This window comes from Artemia franciscana, chromosome 8 (genome assembly GCF_032884065.1).
Source record: "Artemia franciscana chromosome 8, ASM3288406v1, whole genome shotgun sequence".
Taxonomy (NCBI): domain Eukaryota; kingdom Metazoa; phylum Arthropoda; class Branchiopoda; order Anostraca; family Artemiidae; genus Artemia; species Artemia franciscana.
The window spans coordinates 37,857,662-37,884,351 of NC_088870.1; the positions used below are offsets into that span (position 1 = coordinate 37,857,662).

The 26,690-nt window shown below is 35.1% G+C and overlaps 1 protein-coding gene and 1 long non-coding RNA gene across 2 annotated transcripts in view; one reads left to right on the forward strand and one right to left on the reverse strand.

Moving 5' to 3' along the window:
- Window positions 1-458: 458 nt before the first annotated feature.
- The window catches only part of LOC136030382 (E3 ubiquitin-protein ligase ARK2C-like), a 99,698-nt gene continuing 73,466 nt past the window's right edge, over window positions 459-26,690 (forward strand). Inside the window, exons 1-4 of the mRNA XM_065709309.1 lie at window positions 459-2,276; window positions 8,974-9,244; window positions 11,432-11,661; window positions 14,128-14,839. Coding sequence (XP_065565381.1) covers window positions 14,708-14,839 — 132 coding nt within the window. The 5' untranslated portion in view covers window positions 459-2,276; window positions 8,974-9,244; window positions 11,432-11,661; window positions 14,128-14,707. The remainder of the gene's footprint in view (window positions 2,277-8,973; window positions 9,245-11,431; window positions 11,662-14,127; window positions 14,840-26,690) is intronic.
- LOC136030383 (uncharacterized) overlaps window positions 20,720-26,690 on the reverse strand; it is a 43,939-nt gene continuing 37,968 nt past the window's right edge. The window contains exon 3 of the long non-coding RNA XR_010618269.1: window positions 20,720-21,061. This is a non-coding gene — a long non-coding RNA (uncharacterized LOC136030383). The remainder of the gene's footprint in view (window positions 21,062-26,690) is intronic.

The window sequence follows — 26,690 nt, forward strand, 5'->3', positions numbered from 1 at the left end:
TTAATTGGGTATATCTCCAACCTCAGGCAGAGACCTAATTTGCTATGGGGTTGGGGGCAACTGCTCCTCCCAGACCTCAGTTTTGGATTACTGTCAGTTTGGGATTAATTGATTACTGTTTGATTTAAATATGAACCACAGAGAAAAAATATTCGATAAAATGTCTATCTGCACTATCCTAAAAGTTACAAGGCTAAAAAAAAGTCAGGTATCCGTGGTAAATTTAGGCTTTGTATTATAATGTTCATGTAATAGAAGCCTGAGATACCGAGGTTAGCCAAGCACAAGCCCCAAATTGATTCATACCACAAAATAATTCCCTAAATAATTAGTTGGACGTCTAAATTACATACATGTTGTCAATGATATGTTAGACTTTTTGACAATGATTTAACCAAAAAGGCCAAATTTACGCCAGTGAGAGCTCAGTTATTATTGGCAATTGTATAATCTCGGAAGTGAAAAATTAAAATAGAACAAGCGAACCCTGGGAGTTGAGTGGAGTTAAGTCATTTCTTGTGAAGTTAAACCCAAGCTTCATGAAATACGATATACATGCATAGTCATGAATGAGAGACTTAATAAGGACTACTTGCCGGATTCATGGAATTATGAAACCAAAATATCATTTCTGTTTGAAGAAGCAAGAATCTTCTGGTTTGAAAATATATTATAGCCTAGGCTATCTCTCAAGTTTTGCTATTACACGCTTTAATATTTTCTAATTAAAGAATATTTGAACAATCTAAGGCTAAAACTTTCAAGAATGGGATAGCTTAGGTTATATTTTAGCATAGGCTAGGCCTGAAATCAGACCTGAATGTCATATTCCCAAGCTAATTCAGCTACTCTCAGAATAGCAGGAAGCCCCTAAATTAGAACTTTACCCAATATCCCATGCAAATATTAGGCTATAATCAACACAGTTAAAATTGTGTATCACTCCCTGTCCTCCCTGGTAAGGCCAGGTAGGCCTAGAGGCCTAGCCTATATAAAAACCCTGGGTAAAATTCTAGTTAATTGACTTCTTGCTATCTCAGAAAGGGTTTAGGAAAATGAAACTTTCAGGGATGAATCTACAGACTAAAGTATGTTCCAGGAAGGTATTTGAAGCAACTAGCCAACCTCTACTCCTTCTCCCTCTAGAGGGCCCTGACCTTTGATGACCCTTAAAAATATGTGTGTTATAAAAGTGAAACCTTGCAAAATAGATCAGTAAAATTCTAGTTGATTGACTTCTTGCTATCTTGTAAAGGGTTAAGGTTAAGAAAATGAAATTTTCAGGGATGGGTCTACAGGCTAAAGTATGTCCCAGGAAGGTATTTTAAAGCACCCACCTCCACTCCTTCTCCCTCTAGAGGGCCCTGAAATTTGCCTGCATGACAGGTCTATACCTATTGAAATTTTGACAAAACAACATTTTACCTTAATTTTCAGTTACTAGTTGCTTTTTCTCCAGCTTTAGTTCTGAAAATGCAATTCCTGTTATTTGAGCAGAATTTTGAGCCATACCAATGTTTTTTTTTTTATTTAGGAAATGTATTTGCATATCTTTGAAACCTTATAAAATGGAATTGAGCAAAGTTATGAAGCTGAAAACAATTTTGTTGTACTTCAATTAAGCAGAAGATCTATTTTGCAAGGTATCACTTTTATAACACACATATTTTTAAAGGTCATCAAAGGTCAGGGCCCTCTAGACAGAGAAGGAGTGGAGGTAGTTCCTATCCTGTGACTTCAGATTTCCAACATAGGATGGTTTTGCTATCAGTTGATAAGTAAGACTCAGTTTTATCAACCTGTCAAATTATGTTCTTTAAACTGACTTCTTTTTTTGGAATTGGTAAATGGTGTCAAAAATGGAAAACTTTTCTATTTATTTAGTTTCAGCTGAAGAGTCTGAAACTCCCCACTCTTGTCTACAGACATAAAAGGGGTGATATTATTATGACACATAAGCTCCTGAATTAGCTATTTCAACTTGACCAGTCTGCAAGAACTAGGGGGCATAGTCAGAAACTATATCAGAAGAAAGCTACCACTAGACTGTGCAATGACTTCTTCACTTACAGAATAGTGAGTTTGTGGAATTCTCTCACTGAAAAAGCAGTCACTACCCCCAGTACTGCTGCCTTTAAAAGAGCCATTGATGGAGAATGGTCATCAAAGCTGTGGTGAACTGAATGGGATGTCATTGGAGACATCCAACCATCATCATCACTAACCAGCAATTCTACAGGTTTTAATCCTTATTTCAATGGACAATGCAATTTAAGGTAAATTTAAGGTTGAAGTACCAAGGGCATCAAAAGAAAAACAGTTTGACTGTTTGTTTGTGTATGTAAATATTGTGTACCTGAAAATATCAATTTTCTAATATTTTTTTTTTTAATTATGAAAATTTTAAGGCGGTGGCATATTTGTGTCAGTGTTACTATGGTTATTGTCTTAATTGAAAGTTTTTTCTGGTTTGCAATATAAACAAAATAGTTAAACTATCTTAATCACTATAAATAAGATAGTCAAAATAAAATATATTGAATGATTAAATCATTCAATTTAGTAATGGTGTCTTTGCAATTGAATTAAGAACTCAAATAATTTAAATGGGGATAGGAAGAAGCTGGCACATTCATCTATAGAATGAACCTATAAAGTCAATAGTTAAACTGACGTAAAGTTTACAATAAGCTAGAAAAAACCTGTGGTGACCAAAAGATTGTTTTACAGTAAAATGAATCTTGTTCTTAGGTGCTATTAATGAGACAATAACAATAATAATGAGAAAAGGGGGAATAACATTAACCAATATGTGCTCCAAAACAATTTAGTTTTTTGAAGTCATCGTACAACACTTGTCATATATTTGTAGAGAAGATTTACAAGATATTTTATCCTATAGATAGACTATACCAGTGGCCTTTAGTTTTCATTTTTTTTTCAGTCAAACCATTCATGATTTTGAAAGGTAACTAAAGACCACTCCTTATCAATAGCAAATGAAAATCAACAAGAGCTAAGAGCTCATATGGCACTTGTGACAAGGCAAGAAGAGCCAAGAGCTCATATGGTATGAGCTCTAGCAAAATTCTAAGAATCAATAGATTGATTTAAAAGGAAAATCAGAGGCTTAATGCTGGTCAGGATTTAGAATAAGAGCTCTGAGTCATGATGTCCTTCTAAATATCAAAATTCATTAAGATCAGATCACCCACTTTAAGTTATAAATACCTAATTTTTCTAATCTTTCCTCTCCCTTTAGCCCCCCAGATGGTTGAATCTGGGAAACGACTTTATCAAGTCAATTTGTGCAGCTCCCTGACACGCCTACCAATTTTCATCATCCTAGCATGTCCAGAAGCACCAAACTCGCCAAATTACTGAATCCCTCTCCCCAGTTCCCCCAAAGAGAGTGAATCCAGTATGGTTGCGTTAATCACATATCAAGGACATTTGCTTATTCTATCCACCAAGCTTCATCCCAATTCCTCCACTCCAAGTGTTTTCCAATCCCCCTCCAACTCCCCCCAATGTCAAAAGATCTGGTCAGGATTTGGAATAAGAGCTCTGAGACATGAATTCCTTCTAAATATCAAATTTCATTAAGATACAATCACCTATTTGTGAGATAAAAATACCCCAATTTTCATGTTTTCCAAGAATTCCGGTTTCCCCCTCCAACTCCCCCCAATGTCACAGGATCTGGTCGGAATTTAAAATTAGAGCTTTAAAGCACAAGATCCTTCTAAATATCAAATTTCATTAAGATCTGGCCACCCTTTTGTAAGTTACAAATACCTCATTTTTTTCAAAATACCCCCCCCCCCCCAACTCCACCAAAGAGAGCAGATCCAGTCCATCACTCTGCTTTAAGTATTTTCTAGGATTTCTGGTCCCCCCCCCCAATGATGCTGGATCCAGTTGAGATTTAAAATAAGAGATCTGAGTTATGAGATCCTTCTAAATATGAAGCTTCATGAAGGTCCAATTACTCCTTTGTAAGTTAAAAATACGTCATTTTTTCTAATTTTTCAGAATTAAACCCCCCCCCCCAATAGAGCAGATCCATTCCAATTACGTAAATCATGTATCTAAGACTTCTGCTTTTTCCCACCAAGTTTCATCCTGATCCCTCCAATCTAAGCATTTTCCGTGATTTTAGGTTCCCCCACCCCAAACTCCCCCCAATGTCACCAGATCAGGTTGGGATTTAAAATAAGAGCTTTGAGACGCAATATCCTTCTAAATATCAAATTTCAGTGAGATCCAATCACCCATTTGTCAGCTAAAAATACCTCATTTTTTCTAATTTTTCAGAATTAATCCCCCCCCAACTACCCCACAGAGAGCGTATTCATTCTAGTCATTTCAATCATGCCTCTAGGACTTGTCCTTATTTTTCCCACAAAGTTTCATCCTGATCCCTCCACTCTAAGTGTTTTCCAAGATATTAGGTTTCCTTCTCCCAACTCCTCCCCCCAATGTCTCCAGATCCGATTGGGATTTAAAATAACAGCTCTGAGACACGATATCCTTCCAAACATCAAATTTCATTAAGATCTGATCAACCGTTTGTAAGTTAAAAATACTTCATTTTTTCTATTTTTTCTGAATTAACAGCCCCCTTCCCCATAAGGTAAAATCAGGAAAACGACTATTTCTATTTTAATCTTACCTGGTCCCTGATACGCCTGCCAAATTTCTTTGTCCTAGCTTATCTGGAAGTGCCTAAAGTAGCAAAACCAGGACCAACAGAGTTTGCAGTTGCTATATGTCACTTGGTTACTACCAAGTGCCATAAAAAACAAGATATTGAAAAAATAGATTGCCCATATCAATATATATGGACATAGTGTCCAAAGAAGGGGGGGACTGGGCCGGAATGCCCCCAACTGAAATGCTTTTTCTGGCTTGTAAAACATAACAAAGATGCATATAAACAAATTTCTTATATGTTTTTAAAAGATTTTCTTTTAAACAGAATCCTGGATATGGCCTTGTCAATAGAATATGTTTTTATGTCCATTTTAAACATGTGATATTCATTAAGTTTAAAGCTACCCATCAACAGTTATTATTCATCAGTATTTAAATAATTACCATAACCAATGGATTAAGGTAGTTGCATCCAGTTCAATGGGTAGGGGCATTCAAATATGAAGAATCTCCTTTCTGCTATTACAAAACCCAAACCTGCATATTTAATGTACCTTTTCACATTTCAGGACAGGGGATAGAGATTAAACCCAGGATAAATATGTTGATGAACATACCTGAACAGTTTCAACTGCAATGAACCTTGTAGTGTCCAGTAAAATTTGAGAATACCCAAGGGCCCATTTAGCTGTTGCAATACCCACTTTTACAGGGCTTATCAACATCATAGAGAAAAGGCAGTTGGTAGCTGTTACCAAAACTCCTTCAGAACCAATCAATTCTTCAGTGAACTTGCTGTATTTCTTTATATTATTTCCCTTTAATGAACAAGTTAGGATAGCTCATTCAAGTTGGGAGGTAGGTTTTTGCCTGGGATGAAAGTAATGAGCAATATTAAAACTTCTAACAAATAGAAATTAGACAAAAAATTATTAAGTAGCTTTGTTCTATTTTTTCCCCCTTTGTCAATAACATCAGTCATGGTGATTTCTTACTTGATAAAAGCACTCAAACTAAGGTTTAGCAGCAAGCAAAAGGTGAAGAGAAAAACAGAAAAATTGTGATTGTTTTTTTTTTTTTTTTTTTTTTTTGGCTTTTTTTGTCAATGCTGCAGGAACCCTAGTGAGACAGGGCATTGGGACATTTACAAAGTGACTATTAGATATTAGCTAGGCTAATGACAAAACTGGGCAGGGTATGGCAGAAAGCAGATAGGAACATCGTTAGGGAGAGGAATTCCTCTGTTTAAACTAGCTTTCCAGTATTGTAACTATGCAAGTGTGATGTCTGGTCAATTTAAAGGAGCCCATCAGAAAATGTTGGAACTTCTTGATTGCTGTGTGCCCTCCCTGACAGGCCCACAGACTAAACACTGTTTTAGAACATATTGGTAATTCATCTTTTTATATAGTTGAGCTTTTCAACATCCTTGAAGAAATATGTGTATTCTTCTGTTCACCTTCTCTTCATCAAAGGAAAAGTATCTTTGATTGAAAACAGCCTAAAGCAACCAAAAATTATCACAGACTCAATAAACTGCAATGGCTGAAACCATACAAGCTGTAGTTACTTGGTTCGTAGCATTAGTTTCAGCCATTTACAAACAAAACAGATAAGGAACACCAATGTCAAGTTGAAGTTGCAAGCTAGTGGCCTTCTGGTAAGGATTCCAAACTTCGAATTTTATGCTTGCCTCGTCTTTTTGAATACAAAAATCATGTACAAGATTAGTATAGCTTTAGAAAAACTTGTAGAAGAGGAGATAAACATCATCAATGCATTCGACATGCTTTTTGCTATGATGAAACATTTCCAAAGACTATCAGAGGATAAAACAAACAATTTCATTGACAGTGCAAAAGTGTTTACCAGAATGAGAGAAGTCAATTCAGAGACAGATTTTGTCAGGCCTCATTGTCACCAGCTTGTACCATCTGGTTTTGACAGCCAAGCTTAGGGTCAAGCCAAAATCTCAAGGTATCGTATCTCTAGACAACATTTTAGAATCCTGCTTCAAAGGTTGGCTACAATGATGGGAGATAATCTCACAGCCTGTCTTGTCAATTTTCTGCCATTTTGGTCCTAACTTTAGCCTTCTTTAAAAAAGGGTTTGAGTTGTAAATATTGAGCTAGCACCAACGTTTTTTTTCCAAACCAAAAAGACTTATCCAGTGCTGTTCAAGTAGAGCTTGGAGTTCTATTTCAGTTTTCCGACACTGCTACTTGCTTCAGAGAAGTTCTAGGTGAAGGAAATTGCCGGCAACACCAGCTTAAGCAAGCTAATTGCCTTTGACAATTGGCTGTGGTAGCACCTTTTGCTGTTGCTGCTGCTAAAAGAACATTTAGCAAGCTCAAGTTTGTTAAGAATTTTCTTAGAACGGCTGCAGTTAATTGTTGATTAGATTCCTTATGTTGTTGGCAAATGAAAAAGACCTCACTAATGACATTGACTTAAACAAGATTGTACAGCAGTGGTCCCCTTTGAAGAACAGGTGAATACAAACATACCTGTCCTCTTACTTATGATGTATTCCGTTTTAGCTTCTTCTTTGTCTCGATGGATAGATATAAATGGTAGAAAATTAATTATAATAAAATTTCACGAGTTGTATAATGTGAGCCAGGAATGGTTTAAATGATGGGATGTCACCCCCCTGGCCTTGGTCCTTCAAGCCACCCCTGCACCTTCCCCATCATGTAGCTATGAATTTGACTATCAATGCTACTAGCATTTAATAATACAACATAATGTAACCTGTTTTGGTTACTTTAGGCATCATGTATGCTCACAATACAGGTATTTTGGCAAGTGTTTCTATTTTTGAAAAATGAAGATTTTGACATTTTCCTCTGTAATTTACAGATTTTTAACCTAGTTTGCCTCTTTGTTTTTAATCCTCTCCACTCTCCCAAACAATAAATTTATGTGTACATGATTGCTGAACAGATCTAATTATTTCCTCTATGGTTGCTGCATATGCATCTTTAGAAATTTCTTTAGAAAAAAACAGTTTTCTTTTAATGCCCAATGAGAGACAAAAATTGGAAAAACTTGGAATGTATATTTATCCTTGGGTTGGTAGTACCTCATGTACATATTCTTCCTTGAAATTTCTTATCAACAAATGAATGGAATTTCTTGCCTTTTCTTTTATTTGCCCTCTTAAATATTTTCATGGGCATGTACCCTTCTCGCCCAAATGTGTATTGCCCAAAAATCGCAAGATTGTTGGAATTATTTTCTGAATTTTCTGTACATATTTATGTAATTCTCCTATTTTTTCCCAAATTTCTCTCCTCGCCTGAAAAACCAGAGTACATATCTGTCAAGGACTACCTGACTATCTATTTTATTGGAAATTCATTGTTTGGTCACATCCATAAATTTTTGCCTCTTTAATTTATTGTCATATTGAGGTTCTAGCAATGTATCATTTAGTATTTTCAATACTGCCTCAATTTTTTAATTTTACTTTCAAGTCCCTGTCAACTTCAACTTTATGCGTCTTACTAGCAAATTTAGGTTCTATTAATTATTCATTTAATGTTTCCAATAGTGCCTCAACAACTTTTTCAATATTTGTAACTAACGAGCAATTTTAGGTTTTAATAATCAATCATTTAGATTTTTCAATTAGTTCCTCAAGTTCAACTTCTACAACTTTTTCTATATTGTTGGCAAACTTATTTTCTAGTAATTGATCTTTTAATATTTCCAGTACTGCCTTAACATTAAATGTCTTCAACTTTCTGTATTTTACCTACAAATTTAGGTTCTAGTATCTAACTTAATATTTCTTTTAGTGCCTCAACTTCAACTTCAGTAACTTTCTGTATCTTACTGGCAAATTTTGGTTCGAGTAATTATTCATTTAATATTTCCAATAGTGCCTCAACAACTTCTTCAATATTCGTAACTTATGAGCGATTTAAGGTTTTAGTAATCAGTCATTTAAATTTTTCAATTAGTTCCTCAAATTCAACTTCTACAACTTTCTCCATGTTATTGGTAAATTTAGTTTCTAGTAATTGATCTTTTAGCGCTGTCAGTACTGCCTAAACTTCCAACTTCAATTTTAAGTCAATTTTACGTTTAAAACGTGAATTTTTTAAGCTGTCTGTATCTTAATGGCAAATTTAGATTCTAGTAGGCTACTAATCAAGATTATTAGTTTCTAGTAATTGATTTTTTAGTGCTGTCAGTGCTGCCTAAACTTCCAACTTAACTTTTAAGGTCCTTGCAACTTCAGCTTCTTCAGCTGTCAGTATCTTAAAAGAAAATTTAGGTTGTAGTAATTAATCTCTTAATTTTTCCAGTACTGCCTCAACTTCCACTTACAACAGCTGTTACAGTTCATCCCAGAGAGAAGACTATTCTCTTTAATCAACGGATTGGGGAAGGATCTCAGAAACAATTGTAAAGCTCTGAAGATGAACAGGTGAATCAACAGCTGATGGCTTTGACCTCTTCTGATGCTATTCAACTAAATGATGGGACTCAGGGAGCTGTCCATAAACCTGGAAGACACAAGCTTTTTGAAAACTCTTTTGAAAATTTTTTCAACTATTTTTGCTGGTCCTAATCAAGGTTATTATACATTTCTAATTCTTCTGTCCTTATTCTTCTTATTTTTATTCTTCATTCTCAGGCCTTAGTTCATATTTTTCACTCTTTTATCCTCCATTCGCATTTCTCAGTCTTCATATTTCACATTTCTATGTGCAATATTTGCTTATTATATGTTAGTCTTAGTCTGATAATTAAATAAAAAAAACTAGTTTTTTAAACTGAAAGTAAGGAACGATATTAAAACTTAAAACGAACAGAAATTACTCCGTATATGAAATGGATTGTCCCCTCTGCAATCCCTCGCTCTTTACGCTAAAGTTTTTAATTGTTTTAAAAAGAAGAATTGTGGGAAAGAATCAAACTTTAGCGTAAAGAGCAAGGGATTGCGGAGGGGACAACCCATTTCATATACGGAGTAATTTCTGTTCATTTTAAGTTTTAATATTGATCCTTACTTTTAGTTTAATAAACTAGTTTTTTTAATTTAATTTCTGAACGTTTTTGAATTAGTGCATTTTTGATTTTGGCTCTCCGCACATTAATTATTAAAATGAAATTTGAATAATAATTTCTTTGGCTAAACGGCTTTCTCTTAGTTTTGATCAGACGATTTTGAGAAATAAGGGGCGGGCAAGGAGGCCTAGTTGCCCTCTAATTTTTTGGTTTTCCAACTACCACATTCTACGGTTACCCATAGTGGCCTGATATTACATGAAACTAGAACGCAAGTTAAATTGAAATCAAGTTGTCGGCAAATCTATTCCTTTGTCTAGAATTCCGTTATGTATTTAATTATCTTCAAGACTTAGATTTGGTGGTTTGTATTTTTACCACCTCTTATGGCCAACCAGTGTGGCCTGATGCGGTATTTAACTAGAACCATAGTTACATTGAAGCCAGGTTGCCAACAAGTTTATTCCCATAGTCACAAAGTTACTTGTTAAGTTAATTAATTATCTCTAAGACTTACCTGTGAAGGTGCGGATGTTTACAACCTACCACCTCTATTGGCCACCCATGTGACCTGATTCTGCATCAAACTAAATTTATAATAAAATTGAAGTCAAGTTGTCAGCAAATCTGTTCTCTTTGTCACAGAATTAATTATATAATTAATTATCTCCAAGACTCAGATTTGGTGGATTCGATTTTTATCACCTATCATCTCCTATTGGCAATCGGTGTGGCCTGATATAGTCAAAAAATTAATTGTTAAATTATTTGATTATAACTTAAGACTTACGTTTTGTGTTGACGTTCACCACTTACCATTCCTGTTGCCACCCATCCTGGCCTGCTGCTACTGAAAACTAGGAGCGTAATTAAATTCAAGTTGTCAGCAAATATATTCCCTTAGTCACATACTCAATAGTTTGTCTGTATATTTGTGTCCAGTTTCATAATTGATTTTAGTCATACCTCTTTGCAAAAAAAAAGAAAAAGAAAAAAAATGACATCTGAAGGCTTTCTTATTTGTATGGATATCAAAAAAAAAAATGTAACAGTAGATTCGCTTATGTAAAGCTAATTGATTTTTGCAAGGGAATTACTGTATATCTTTTATTGACGTTATTTTGCATAATTTGTGGCATAGTAGACTCATGTGTATCAAGACCCAAGCCTTAAAGGTCAATTGCCTCCACATCCTAGAAGGCTGGACTTACCTAGTCATACCACCCCGCCAGCACTGGGAATAGAACCCTCATACTGACGAACATAGCATCGCAAGTTCTGTGTGGCATCCACTCTATAATGATTGCTCTATGTTATTGACGTTAGTATTACAAGGATAAATAATCTCTTAAGACCAGTCCAGCTATTCTTGACAAAATGGAAAAAACTTCCGAAGAAGAAAAACGAGGATAATTACAGCCAGTGAAGAAAGGAAGGATGAATGTGCAGACATTTCCGTCGAGACCTTCGCTCGACCGTCCTCATTGCACCGAAGTAAATAAACAATAAAGAGAATATACCAATGAAATTGCTAAGGTCAAATTGAAACAAAGCAAACACTAATTTAAAAAAGGCCCTCTCAAAACAACGGTGATATTTTAATATTCTTGCTTTTGTTTTTGTCTTCTGTAAATGAATGGTTTCACAAATATATGTCTCTGTCTTTTTTGTTGTAACGAGTTTTTAATTAATAAATAGTAAATTGCAGATATTTATTTGAAAATGAGTTTCCATCATAATTGATATTTATAGGTGGCTGAAAGGGTCAAAATCAAACACCAATGGTACAGCCCTTCTGTCAGATGATGCTAAGAGGAATACCATCAAGGAATAGTATCCAGCGGATGGTGCAGTCTCAGACGTGCTTAGTGTATGCATAACCCTTATCTGATGCTCTTCCACCTCACATTACAAATCAGCTTCCTAATGTCTCGCCACCCACTCCTTTGATAATTGGTCATCAGTCACCCTCCCTATACCCAGTAAGAACTAAGTTCTAAATCTGTTAAATGTAGTTGTACCATATAGGAGATAATTGTTAAAGTGCGTCATCGTCTATAAGTGTTCTTATCCTTTTTGTGTGTTTTTTTGTGACTATGAGACTAGGAAACCTCGATGCTTAGTTACATTTTAATTGGGCGAACTTGCTAAAGAGGTAAACAACAAACTGTAGCATATTATTATCCAGCTTCTAAATTAATTTAAAATTTGATTCGTTTATTATACTGCGGATTTTGTTACATTGGATTTATTTATTTTTTATCTATTCATTAAGTGGAAAATGTAGGAAGGGTCATTTATTATTCAAATATGACAATATTAATATTATACTGGCTAAGTTTTTTTTTTTTTTTTTTAAACTACAAGTGTTCTAAGATAGTTTTTTAACTTCAGGTTGTCTAAATAAAAACTTTATTAGGGGCTTCAGAAAATGTGGCTGACGCTGCGACAAAGAGGGTCATTTGTAGAACAATTATCCTTGTATGAACAACTATCCTTGTATAATAGCCAGTGGCGCCAATTAAACCAATTTAAATGTTGGGTTGAGGGGATAAAATGTATTAAATCTAGGAACAACTACACTTGTATGAACAACCATCTCTGTATGAACAACCATTCTTTTATGATCAACTATCCTTGTATGACAGCCAATGGCACTAATTCAACCAGTTTAATTTTGGGTTGAGAGGACAAAATGTATTAAATCTGGGAGGGGGGCAATTTTTTCCAACAAAATGCCAAAAAGGGTGTTTTGTTTTAAATGTGGGAGGGGATTAAAAAATTTGAAGGGTGGGAGATGACCTTCTCATTGAACAGTGGAGAAAGATCTACCATCCGAGGGGTGTGTATAACATCTTTGCAAATATTTTTTTTTTTTGCTACTACAAGTTATTGAGCCTTGGAAAGCTCAATAATTAGTAACATTTCAATTTAGAAAATTTCAAAGAATTTGATTTAAGAAACCATGACATACTGTAACCTGTCTTCTAAAATAACTTGAAATTGGACTATTAATCGTTTATTTACTCTACTGTAGTTTTTCCTTCAATGCTGGATTCCTTTTTTTTTTAATTTTTGTGAATTGTTGAAAATGTTGATTTGCTTTATTCAGTTATGACATCTTTGGCTGTTTATGTTTTATTAGACTACAGGGGCTTCTTCGAAATCACCCCCTTTAGACATGCAGATCTATCAGTATATGGCAATATCTACAAAAAATATAATGAAGTTAGAGAAGGATGTGGATAATTTGTAGCATGTTATTTTCTGTCCACTTTAGAAAATTTGCCGAGTTGTGTCAAAACCATCAGTAACATATTTTGTTTTATATTAAAGGTCTCATACTAATCTAATGCTGCTTAAATTCAGTATTTTCTTCCTCTGTTTAAAGAGTATAGAAAATGACAAACTGGTTTTTCACAGAAAAGACAGAATTTTTTTGGCAAACATTTCAAATTTGTGAAAAGAGTCTTCAAGAAGAAAGATTGCTTTACAGAAGCTTCATCAATATCCCGAGGCACCACAAAATTGCATAGAAAAGCGTGCCCCAGATTTTCTCCCACCTTTGGTCTTGGGGATATTTTCATTGAGAGTTCCTTTTTTGGTATTGTCATTGACCCCCCCCCCACAAAATTTAGGAAATTGAAACCCCAACTCCCCTCTTGCCAACATAATCCCTTCCAGAGACGAGACAAAGAGGATGAGTCATCAAGACTTATAGGCGTGAACTGCGTTCACTAAGCAACACGTTTAGAGAAATTTAATCTGAAACTTGCTTGCGGCTGATTTTTGCATAAAAAATTTTATGCCTTTTCAGTAACTTTCAGTAAAAAGTATTTTGTAATACTTCTATTAATAGTCATAATATCTGTCCTTTTTTGGCTTCATAATTAAGAACTTATAAATTGTTTGTTTCTGTTTTATTGACTCAAACTCTTAATCTTAAAAAGTTAGCCATAAAACGTGTTTAAAATAAGCATTGAGAAATTGTTTTTTGGTTGAAAGCTTTTAACTTCAGTTTTTATTGTTGAATAAATTACGGCTGATTTTAGTCTGAAATACGCTCTATCCAGCTCATATATCAGCAAAAATATTTTGCACAGTTTATCTTTTAATAGTGTTAAATATCTCCTGTGCCTTTTGATTTTAGTATGTATAGTATATAATTTATTATTATTATTATTATTATTATTATTTTTTAGTTTGCGGTCCAAGGTATTGTTAGGTATTTGTCACTAGTCCTTTATCAAGGCTTTAGTAGACTAATGAACCTTCTTTTAAAAGAGTCAACAGAAAAAACTTTTAGGGATAACTTCTTCAGGAAGATCATTCTAGATCAAAGTGCAACGTCGAATGAAACTAATTATTTTGTTTTGTTTTCTTTTTTGAAATTTTTGGTTTCTTTTTTTCTTTGTTTTTGTTTTGAACTGTTTAACTTGACCTTTCAGATAATGCAACAAGTGAGCTCTTATGCCCCAATGCAGTCTCCAGGGTATTCGCTACTATCTCATGCCCCTGTTACTTGGAGTGAAGGGACTTCACACCAAAGTCCAATGTCACAAACTACCATTCATCCGTCTCAGACTCAACGCTCCCAGCACAAACAAATGAGTAGATTTCACACAAATATCTTCCAGTTGTGATTTCAAGTAGTGTTGGCTCACCAGTGCAGGTTATACCAAACAATGTGAAAATGCAAACTACCAAATGTAAGAAGGTAAATATCAATAAAACGGACGGTCATTTACCTTGGTCACAAACTTTGACAAAAGTGAATGAGCCTCATTTTGAACAGGCGCTCCCTTAGCCTCCTTCAGTTGAATGTAGTCCTAAAGAACTTCAAAATCCTGTTATGTACAGTGCTAGTGAGCAAATCCGTATTTTAAATGACACAAAAATCCTTGATAAAGGGCCTCAAGAAAAAGACCAAAAAACAAACTTCAAAAGGACAAAGGATAAAGTCCAGTTTTGGTTGAAGAAAACATGATATAGAAATTCGGCACAGTAATTGTTGATAGTGATAGAGTTATGAAAATTGTAGAGAATGAAAAATCTAGTGTAAAGAGTGTAAAAACTGATAATTGGATTAAACTGCCAAAAGGCTCTAAGAATATTGGAATGATGAAGCCATCAATGAAGTTCTGCAAACTATCGGCTGTGGTAATTTTTTTGGGTTTTATGAGTCGTTTTTAAACTACTTTTACTACTCTTTTATTAAACTTTTTGTTTTAATTTATTATAATAATATTTATTCATATATATATATATATATATATATATATATATATATATATATATATATATATATATATATATATATATATATAATACCATAAATATTATTTATATTACTTTCGATAGTATTTTATTATCTTTCCTATTACTTTATTTATTTAATTCCACCAAAAACAGTAAGTATACAGTGCTTAATCACTGCTTAACACTTACACAGTATAGTAAACTATAGGTCTAATAGTAAACAAACAAGGTCAAGGTAATTAGGTTTGTCTTGGTTAACCTGTAATAATTTAAAATTTGCTAAGAAAAAGACCGATTCATAAATTGACATGTTATAACTGGATTTAATGTTGAAAATAGTGATAATTAAAGATTATTAGTTATTTCAATGATTTAAGTAATTGTTTCAGTTCTAATTCTAAATACAGTGTCTCAATTCTCATTTATAAGATGTATGTGTATACCATTGTTTTATCATATTAGGATTTCTCTGGAATCAGCCGAAATGTTTTTTCTCCCCTCTTCTGATAGGGGGCGCAGGATAAATGATCAGTTTTGGATTACCCCTTTTTGTTAACCTTTTTAATTTCTGTACATTTTTTTATATATTTGGGTGGAGGGGGGGTGCTAGCATAAAACCTAAGGGGAGATGAACCATTTACCTCCTTTTTGTCCTTTTGTTACCCTTTCTAATTTCCTTGTAAATTCATTTATTTTTTCGTTTGACGAATCCAAGTATAAACTAATTGCATTGAAAATAAGAAATTAGAATACAAGAGGAGGCAGGTTCAATTCAACCCGATACCTCAATTGCAATATATTTTTTGATTTCAATAATATTTATATTTTTCATAATTTTTAAAAAAATATGAGAAAGGAGCAACTTTAAAGCTCCTTTAAAGAAAGGAGCAACATTAAAACTGAAAATGAACGGAAATTATTCCACATATGAAGGGGTCCTCAATACCTTGAACTATACACTAAAGTCTTCAGCACTGAATAACTTGTTGTTGTTTTTCTAATCGCTAAAATGGCACAAGTAATATAGGTACATATGCTAGTAAACGAAAAGTTGAAAGTCTGACAAGACAAATAGAAAACATTTTGGTAATCTTAACTTCTATTATTGACAAAACAAGAAGGATTACTACTATTTATGTATCTTTTGGGTTGATTCGATGTTTGTTAGTTCTGTTCTCCATGACTTCCATTTTTAGCTTTTTTGATTCGTCAATTTTGTATTGTCATTTTTTCAGTATTTTTTGAGCCTACATTGTTCACTAAAGATGGATTAGCAAAGGTTTTGTGTAGGTGTCAGCACTTTTTTTTTGTCTTACTGCAAGTTAATCTTTTTATTCTTTGTCATCAGTACAGCCAGCATCGTCTTTGAAACCAGGCGTTTGGACAGTCTCAACCCCCAATCCCCAATATCCCAAGATCTTTGAGGTTTCCTGTGTCTTATTTCCCTCGTTGTTTTCTGATGAGTTTTTTCTTCAGTTTACGTTTACCCTTCCCCCCTCTTGAAATGAAAACAGTGCATAACTAATCCATATTTCTTAGCTGTATAATTTCTAGCACTCTTTCAAGTCTCCTGTCCCTCCCACACTCCCAATGGAGGTTAGTTAAAAGGTCCTTTAACTATGCCTCTGGAGATGGTATTGACCCCTGTAGTCCCTGAGGAAAGGGCTGTAAGATATGTAATTTGCCCATTGTTCATATAGGCTATACTATTTGTTATTGGGAAATATACATTTTTTTGAGGGGGGGGGGTGTTTTTCATAGGGGAAAACGTTCCCAGGGGAATGAAAGGGGATTTCTTGGCAAGATTTGAGTAAGGGTCAGAAATTAAAAAAAAAGTTTTTTGACTTAAAAGTAAGGAGCAGTATTAAAAATTAAAACAAGCAGAAATTATTCTATATATGAGGGGGACTGATCTCTTGCTCAATCTTACTTTTTTGTTTTACTTTTTGTCACAATGCTTTTAGGAGATTGATCGAACAGAAGGGCCGTTTAATTTTTAATGGACGTATTTTTAAAGAAGATAAAGATTTTAACATAAAGACTGAAGGTTGTGGAAGGGGCAGATTCACTCATATTATGGTAGTTTTAGCAAGCTCCCAAGTCCCCCTCGCTTACTTTGAAGCGAGTATTATCTGCTCAGCCGACAGGGGTTTCATGAAGGGGCCACCTACACTCATTGTCGCCCGGTTTTGCTAAAATTACCATTTTCTGTGCCAAAAAAGTACTGGGAAGATGTTCTTTTTCTCTCTCTCTCTCTCTCTCTCTCTCTCTCTCTCTCTCTCTCTCTATATATATATATATATATATATATATATATATATATATATATATATATATATATATCCAAATTCGAGGCAAAAAGATCATCTTCAAGAAAAACAATCATAATATAAAACTATCTTACGAAAAATTTAAAACTAGTCTAAGGAAAAAGTAATTTTGATATCTAGAAAACGAGAATTTTCCAAACTGTAATCCTGTAAAAGCATATCAGCATCTAAAACAGAAAATTGTTATAAAACCTAAGGTCTCTTCCAGAAAGATTTTGGAGCCTCATATTTCCTTCTTCTCTCATAGCTGTCTTCTCTCCTATTTCTTGAAGACCGTGAGCTATCCCTGTTGGGAGATCCATATTTTCTGTGTCTCTTCTTTCGATCTTGCTCTTCCTTTTCTGCCACATCCAACCTTCGTTTGCGATACCTTCCTTGGAATGGAGAGGGTGTCCTTTGTTTGTATTGTTTCTTGCGATATTGGTCACTCTCTTCCACTGCAGAAATTGATGAGCCTGCCCTGAGTAAATTTCTCTCCATTTCATCCAAGATTCTTCGCCTCATTTCTTCCAAATTATCTTCGTCTATTCCATTTTCCACTGTTTCTAAATTTGCTGCATTACTCTCATAAGAATTGCTAAAGTCGTGGTAATGGCCTTTACAAATCGCACAGTCACAATTAAAAGATATTTCTAATTCAAAACTTTGATCCATGTTAATATCTATTATGTTGTTGCTTGATGTAAGTAAGTTTCACAACTGAAAAGTTTTAACGAATTCATTTCCTTATATTAATGAACAACATAGCTCTTAGATATTTGCACCAATCAATGCAAAGAGAATTGCTGACGTATGATCTTCGGAAACATTCCGTTTAACGGTTGTAACAGCCCAATTCACCTGTTTCTTAGATGTAACAGCCTTGCATAAAAGGCCCAGTAACAGCGCAATTTTAGTTATGGTTGTAATTAAAATCTTGTTTTCCAAAATCTTACAGTCGTAAAAAACCTAGTATGCATTTTACGTTTGAAGCAATGCATAGCAAATAGTATGATTCAAATCATTAGAAATAGATTCAGTCATTGAAATATATGGCTGAAACCAAAAATCAATGCGTTTAAAACTGGCAATTAGGCTCAAATAAATATCAGTGGAACATTCTTTTTGTGAATAGAACTTATTTTTATCTTTTTAATTTTTTTCTAGAATAAAATGTACCAGCATATCAATATTTGTAATTATTAATTCGAATTACATTCTTGAAATTGGGTTAGGTTTTGAAATCCAGGTTAGGTTTTGGGGTTTGAACCCCTCCCCTCCCCCGAAATGTTTTCTGACTCGTAAAAACATAACAAAAATGGATATAAGCACATTTTTTCGTTATTAGTTATTTTTTTGTTTGTTTGTGTGAACCCCCCACCTCACCCTCGGAAAAATTCATGTTTTTATTTAATGTTTTAACACAGTAGCTTAAAAAATTTTCTTTGGAAAACTACTCCGATAAGCCCGAAGCTATTCTGAGTTACTTAATTAGAAGGGGCTTCCGAAGTTTGGAAGAACATTTCAAACAGTTCGTGGTAACGAACTGTAGTAAGGAGCGACCCGGCTCAATAGTAACCAAAACTCTAAAAAATGGAATTTTGATACCTATAGCTACATCAAAAGAATCGCATTTTAATGCTGATTTTAAATATATAAGTTTCATCAAGTCTTACCCATGACAAATTTCGACCCTGAGAATATTTGCCATATTTTAGAAAATAGGGGGAAACACCCCCTAAAAGTCATAGAATCTTAACGAAGTTTCAGTGTATCAGACAACCCTATTGTAGAAGTTTCAAGCTCCTATCTACAAAAATGTGGAATTTTGTATTTTTTGCCAGAAGGCAGATCACGGATGCGTGTTTATTTGTTTGTTTGTTTGTTTGTTTTTTTGTTTTTTCCCCAGGGGTGATCGTATCGACCCAGTGGTACTAGAATCTTGCGAGAGGGCTCATTCTAACGGAAATGAAAAGTTCTAGTGCCCTTTTTAAGTGACCAAAAATTTGGAGGGCTCCTAGGCCCCCTTCCACGCTAATTATTTTCCCAAAGTCAACGGATCAAAATTCTGAGATAGCCATTTTATTCAACGTAGTCGGAAAACCTTATAATTATGTCTTTGGGGACGACTTACTCCCCCAGAGTCCCCTTGAGAGGTGCTACAAGCTATAAACTTCGACCAGTGCTTACATATAGTAATGCTTATTGGGAAGTGTACAGACGTTTTCAGGGGGATCTTTTGGCTGGGGGGAGGGGTTGACAAGAGGGGGATATGTTGGGGGAACTTTCCATTGAGGCATTTGTCATGGGGGAAGAAAATTTCCATGAAGGGAGCGCAGGATTTTCTATCATTATTTAAAAAAAAACAATGAAAAAATAAATGTGAAAAGTTTAAGCTTATAACTATGTCTTTGGATACGACTTACTCCCCCACAGTTCCCGTGGGAGGGGCTACAAGTTACAAACTTTGACCAGTGCTTAATCACTATATGTAAGATAGTCAAAATAGTATATATTGAATGATTAAATTATTCAATTTAGTAATAGGATTTTTTCAATTGATTTAAGAATTCAAATAATTTGAACGGTGATAGGGAGAAGCTGACACTTTCATCTGTTGAGTAAACCTATAAAGTGAATTGCTAAACTGACTTAAAGTTTACAATAAGCCAAAAAAAGCCTGTGGAGACCGTAAGATTGGTTAACGGTACAATTAATCTTGTTCTTAGGTTAATTGATAAAATTAGCTGATTACATTAGATTGTTATAAAAAACTTTTAAACTGTGATAATAATAAGAAAAGGGGGAAGAACATTTGCCAATATGTCCTCTAAAATATATTTTAGTTTTTGGAAGTTGGATGAACACTTTTTCTTTTGAAACACCATTATTAAAAAGTATTAATAATCATATAAATGATAAAATATTCTAATTGGCTAATGTCCATCTTTCTCAACTCCGAAAACAATCAGGTTACATTAAACAACGAGTACTTGAAGCATGAAATCTAATAAGTACTTCTCTTTTTTTTACTCTGCCTTATTGTCTGAGAATATGCAATTTTCATTGTTTAATGCCTGGCGTCATTTGTTCATAATAAGTTAAGGAATCAACTTTAAGAAATAAACTTTAAGAAACAGTCAAGAAATCAACTTTTTTATTGTGGTGCATAGCAAATATGCATAGCATAGCATAGCAAATAGTATAGCATAGCAAATAGCAAATAGGTGCATAAAATATCAAATAGCAACAAATAGACCAATCGCTTTTCACCAAAAAAAAGCGACTTGATTGCTTTTTTTCGACTTTTTTCACCAAAAGAAATGACTTGCGTCGTTAAATCTAGTGTCGAAAAGGAATTGGGAATGTGAATAAGAATTCTGAAAGCGAATAATAAAATATTAAATTTGAAAGTTTTATTATATTTTGTTACGAAAAACATTTTAGGTATTCGACAACCAGGGGTGGTGCTAAAACTGAATCGGAAAGCTGTTAATTAACTCTAATTTGTTTCTGCATTGTGATAAAGGGAAAAGATTATTATTATTTATTATTCGTGCACCAAGTCATTTCAGCAACGGTATATTCCCATTTGACATGTCATCACTTGGGGCGTCACAATCGTTAATAGACAGAAGGACTGTGGCATATAAATACAAAAAGGAGAGTAATTTTTTTTTCTGAATAAACTATGATTTAAATTCATCGTTTAAAATGTTTAGATCAAAATTTAAGATCGAATCCGAAATTCAAGTCACTCTCTGAAAGAATCCACCTCTCTGAATTTGTACTTGGCCTTCATGAGCCATCGTTTCTGCAAGTAAGAAAAAAAGATATAACATGTTTTCACTGAGCAAAAACATTTAGTGCAACTTGAGAAATTAAAAAAGGAAAATGGTGATAAGAGGGATTGTATCGTATCTATCCAGGAAGTGCAATTTCACAGGCCGCATTTCCAATGTGCGCAGTTTCACTACCCTGTATATTAATGCGCATGACTGTTCTAAAGGAGTAAATACCTAACTATGTTGCCTAAAAGCTTTTTATCAAACAGTTCGTGGCAACAAACTGTAGTAAGGAGCGACCAGGCTCAATAGTAACCAAAACTCTAAAAAATGGAATTTTGATACCAATAGCTACATCAAAAGAATCGAATTTTAATGCTGGTTTTAAATATATAAGTTACATCAAGTTTAGTTATACCCATCAAAAGTTACGAGCCTGAGAAAATTTGCGTTATTTTAGAAAATAGAAGGAAACACCCTCTAAAAGTCATAGAATCTTAACGAAAATAACACCATCAGATTCAGCGTATCAGAGAACCCTACTGTAGAAGTTTCGAGCTCCTATCTACAAAAATGTGGAATTTTGCATTTTTTGCCAGAAGGTAGATCACGGATGCGTGTTTATTTGTTTTTTTTCCCCAGGGGTGATCGTATCGACCCAGTTGTACTAGAATGTTGCAAGAGGGCTCATTCTAACGGAAATGAAAAGTTCTACTGCCCTTTTTAAGTGACCAAAAAAACTGGAGGGCACCTAGGGCCCTCCCACGCTAATTATTTTCCCAAAGTCAACGGATCAAAATTCTGAGATACCCATTTTATTCAACGTAGTCGAAAAACCTTATAACTATGTCTTTGGGGACGACTTACTCCCCCATAGTCTCTGTGGGAGGGGCAACAAGTTACAAACTTTGACCTGTGCTTACATATAGTAATGGTTATTGGGAAGTATATAGGCGTTTTCAGGAGGATTTTTTTGGTTTCGGGGAGGGGTTGAGAAGAGGGGGATATGCTGGGGGAACTTTCCATCGATAATTTGTCATGGGAGAAGAAAATTTCCATGAAGGGAGAGCAGGATTTACTAGCATTATTTAAAAAAAAAACAATTAAAAAATAAATGTGAAAAAGCTTTTTCAGTTGGAAGTAAGGAACAGCAATAAAACTTAAAACAAACAGAAATTATTACCCATATGAGGGGCTCACCTCCTTCTAATACCTCGCTCTTTACGCTAAAGTATTTTTAGTAATTTCAACTATTTATTCTACGGCTTTTGTGATTCAAGGGTCATTCCTAATGAATTGGGATAAAATTTAAGCTTTAGTGTAAAGAGCGAGGTACTGACGATGGGGCGAATCCCCTCATATATGTAATAAAAACATGAGAATACAAAAGTTCGTTACGTAAGCTAATTTATAAGTTACGTAAATCTTTTACCAATAAAAAGATTCTTAAAAAATTAAAAGTTCTACTTGCCTTTTTAATTAACAAAAAAATCGGAGGGCAACTTGGCTTCTTCCCCTCTCTTTTTGTCTCAAAATTATTTGATCAAAATTATGAGAAAGCCATTTAGCCAAAAAAAAAAAAAATACGCAAATTTCGTTTTGATAATTCCTCTGCGGAGAGCCAAAATCAAAACATGCATTGATTCAAAAACGTTCAGAAATTAAATAAAAAAAAACAAGTTTTTTTAACTGAAAGTAAGGAGCGACATTAAAACTTAAAACGCACAGAAATTACTTCGCATATGAAAGAGGCTGCTTCCTCATCAACGCCCCGCTCTTTACGCTAAAGTTTTTTACTGTTTAAAAAAGAAGAATTGAGAGAAAGAGTCAAACTTTAGCGTAAAGAACGGGGCGCTGATGAGGAAGCCCCGCTCTTTACGCTAAAGTTTTTACTGTTTTAAAAAGAAGAGTTGAGAGAAAGAGTCAAACTTTAGCGTAAAGAACGGGGCGCTAATGAGGAAGCCCCGCTCTTTGCGCTAAAGTTTTTTACTGTTTTAAAAAGAAGAATTGAGAGAAAGAGTTAAACTTTAGCGTAAAGAACGGGGCGCTGATGAGGAAGCCCCGCTCTTTACGCTAAAGTTTTTTACTGTTTAAAAAAGAAGAATTGAGAGAAAGAGTCAAACTTCAGCGTAAAGAACAGGGCGCTGATGAGGAAGCCCCGCTCTTTACGCTAAAGTTTTTTACTGTTTTAAAAAGAAGAATTGAGAGAAAGAGTTAAACTTTAGCGTAAAGAACGGGGCGCTGATGAGGAAGCAGCCTCTTTCATATACGAAGTAATTTCTGTGCGTTTTAAGTTTTAATGTCGCTCCTTATTTTCAGTTAAAAAAACTTGTTTTTTATGGCACTTGGTATTAACCAAGTGACATATAGCAGTCGCCAATTCTGTCGGTCTGTCGGTCTGTCTGTCGGTCCCGGTTTTGCTACTTTAGGCACTTCCAGGTAAGCTAGGACGATGGAATTTGGCAAGCGTATAAGGGACCGGACCAGATTAAATTAGAAATAGTTGTTTTCCCGATTTGGCCATCTGGGGGGGGGGGGAGTGGGGGCCCGGTTAATTCGCAAGAAATAGAAAAAAATGAAGTATTTTTAACTTATCAGCGGGTGATTGGATCTTAATGAAATTTGATGTTTGGAATGATATTCATTCTCAGAGCTCTTATTTTAAATCCCGACCGGATCTGATGACATTGGGGGGAGCTAGAGGGGGGAAACCTAAAGTCCCGGTTTTGCTACTTTAGGCACTTCCAGGTAAGCTAGGACGATGAAATTTGGCGAGCGTATCAGGGACCGGACCAGATTAAATTAGAAATAGTCGTTTTCCCGATTTGACCATCTGGGGGGAGTGGGGGCCGGTTAATTCGAAAAAAATAGAAAAAATGAAGTATTTTTAACTTATGAGCGGGTGATTGGATCTTAATGAAATTTGATGTTTGGAATGATATTGTGTCTCAGAGCTCTTATTTTAAATCCCGACTGGGTCTGATGACATTGGGGGGAGTTGGAGGGGGGAAACCTAAAATCTTGGAAAATACTTAGAGTGGAGGGATCGGGATGAAACTTGATGGGAAAAATAAGCGCAAGTCCCAGATACATGATTGACATAATTGGAACTGATTTGCTCTCTTTGGGGCAGTTGGGGGGGGGGAGTAATTCTTAAAAATTAGAAAAATGAGGTATTTTCAACTTACGAACGGGTGATTGGATCTCAATGAAATTTGATGTTTAGAGGGATATCGTGTCTTAAAGCTCTTATTTTAAATCCCGACCGGATCTGGTGATAGGGGTGGGGAGTTGGGAGGGGAAAACATAAAACTTGGAAAACACTAAGAGTGGAGGGATCGGGATGAAACACGGTGGGAAAAATAAACACAAGTCTTAGATAGATGATTGACATAAACGGAACGGATCCGCTCTCTTTTGGGTAGTTGGGGGGGGGGTATTTCTGAAAAATAAAAAAAAAATGAGGTATTTTTAACTTACGAACGGGTGATAGGATCTCAATGAAATTTGATATTTAGAAGGATATCGTGGCTCAGAGCTCTTATTTTAAACCCGACCGGATCTGGTGACATTGGGGGGGGGGGGGGAGTTGGGAGGGAGAAACCTAAAAATTGGAAAACACTTAGAGTGGAGGGATCGGGATGAAACTCGGTGGAAAAAAAACACGAGTCCTAGATACATGATTGACATAACCAGAATGGATCCGCTCTCTTTGGGGTAGTTGGGGGGGGGTTAATTCTGAAAAATTAGAAAAAATGAGGTATTTTTAACTTACGAACGGGTGATTGGATCTCCATGAAATTTGATTTTTAGAAGGATATCGTGTCTCAAAGCTCTTATTTTAAATCCTGACCTGATCTGGTGACATTGGGGGAAGTTTGGGGTGGGGAAACCTAATATGATGGGAAACGCTTAGATTGGAGAGATTGGGATGAAACTTGGTTGGAAAAATAAGCAGAAGTCTTGCATACGTGATTTACATAATTGGAACAGATCCGCTCAATTGCGGGGGGGGGGGTAATTCTGAAAAATAAGAAAAATTACGTATTTTTAACTTACGAAGGAGTGTTCGGATCTTCATGAAACTTCATATTTGGAAGGACCTCGTAACTCCGATATCTTATTTTAAATCTCAACCGGATCAAGCGTAATTGGGGGGGGGGCAGTTGGGGGGACCGGAAATCTTAGACAATACTTAAAGCGGTGAGATCAGGATAAAACTGGATGGGAAGAATAGAAACCTGTCTAAGATACGTGACTGACATAACTGGACCGGATCTGCTCTCTTTGGTGGAATTGGGGGGAGGGGTAATTTTGAAAATTGAGGTATTTGTAACTTACGAAAGGGTGACCAGATCTTAATGAAATTTGATGTTTAGAAGGATCTTGTGCTTTAAAGTTCTAATTTCAAATTCCGACCAGATCCTGTGACATTCGGGGAAGTTGGAGGGGGGAACCGGAATTCTTGGAAAACATGAAAATTAGAGTATTTATATCTTACGAATAGATAATCGGATCGTAATGAAATTTGATTTTTAGAAGGAATTCATGTCTCAGAGCTCTTATTTCAAATCCCGACCAGATCTTTTGACATTTTGGGGATTTGGAGGGGGAAATCTTGGAAAAACACTTGGAGTGTAGGAATCAGGATGAAGCTTGGTGGATAGAATAAACAAATGTCCTTGATACGTGATTGACAGAATCGTACTGGATTCGCTCTCTTTGGGGGAGTTGGGGGGAGGGGTTCAGTGATTTGGCGAGTTCGGTGCTTCTGGAAGTGCTAGGGCGATGAAAATTGGTAGGCGTGTCAGGGAGCTGCACAATTTGACTTGATAAAGTTGTGTTCCCAGATTCGACCATCTGGGGGGGGGGGGCAAAAGGGAGAGGAAAAATTAGAAAAAATTAGGTATTTATAACTTACGAATGGGTGATCGGATCTTAATGAATTTTGATATTTAGAAGGACTTTGTGACTCAGAGCTCTTATTTTAAATCTTGACCGGCATTAAGCCTCTTATTTTCCTTTTTAAATCAATCTATTGATTCATAGAATTTTGTTAGAGCTCATACCATATGATCTCTTGGCTCTTAGCTCTTCTCGCCTCGTCACAAGTGCCATATGAGCTCTTAGCTCTTGTTATATTTAGAAAGAGCTCGTGTCTCAGAGCTCTTATTTTAAATCCCGCCTGGCATTAAGCCTCTAATTTTTCCTTTTAATTAAATCTACTGATTCTTAGAATTCTGCTACAGCTCTTGGCTCATCCGGCTCTTCCGTCACAAGTGCCATATGGGCTCTTAGCTCTTGTTTTATTTAATATAGAGAAAGAAAAATACTTTAATGTCTTTCGTTTTTCTTGGAATTGAAGGTAAATCTTTGAGACAAGTTCCTAGGAAAGTAGAAAAGGTAGTATTCTTTTTCAAAACGATAGCTGTTTTTACATATCAAAAACGCAAGCAAATTTGAGTTTGTCGAATAAAGCATCATTTTGTGTTTCATTATTCAAAGAGGTCCAGGTATACATATGGGACAGCCATGTTATTCTTGTGATCTGCCTGCTGCCAGGTTCATCACGAGCATAAATGATGTTTTTCAATGAATGATTGAACTGCCTGTTTTAGTAATTTAATATTTACCCTTTTGTGTTATTATGCTTTTCTT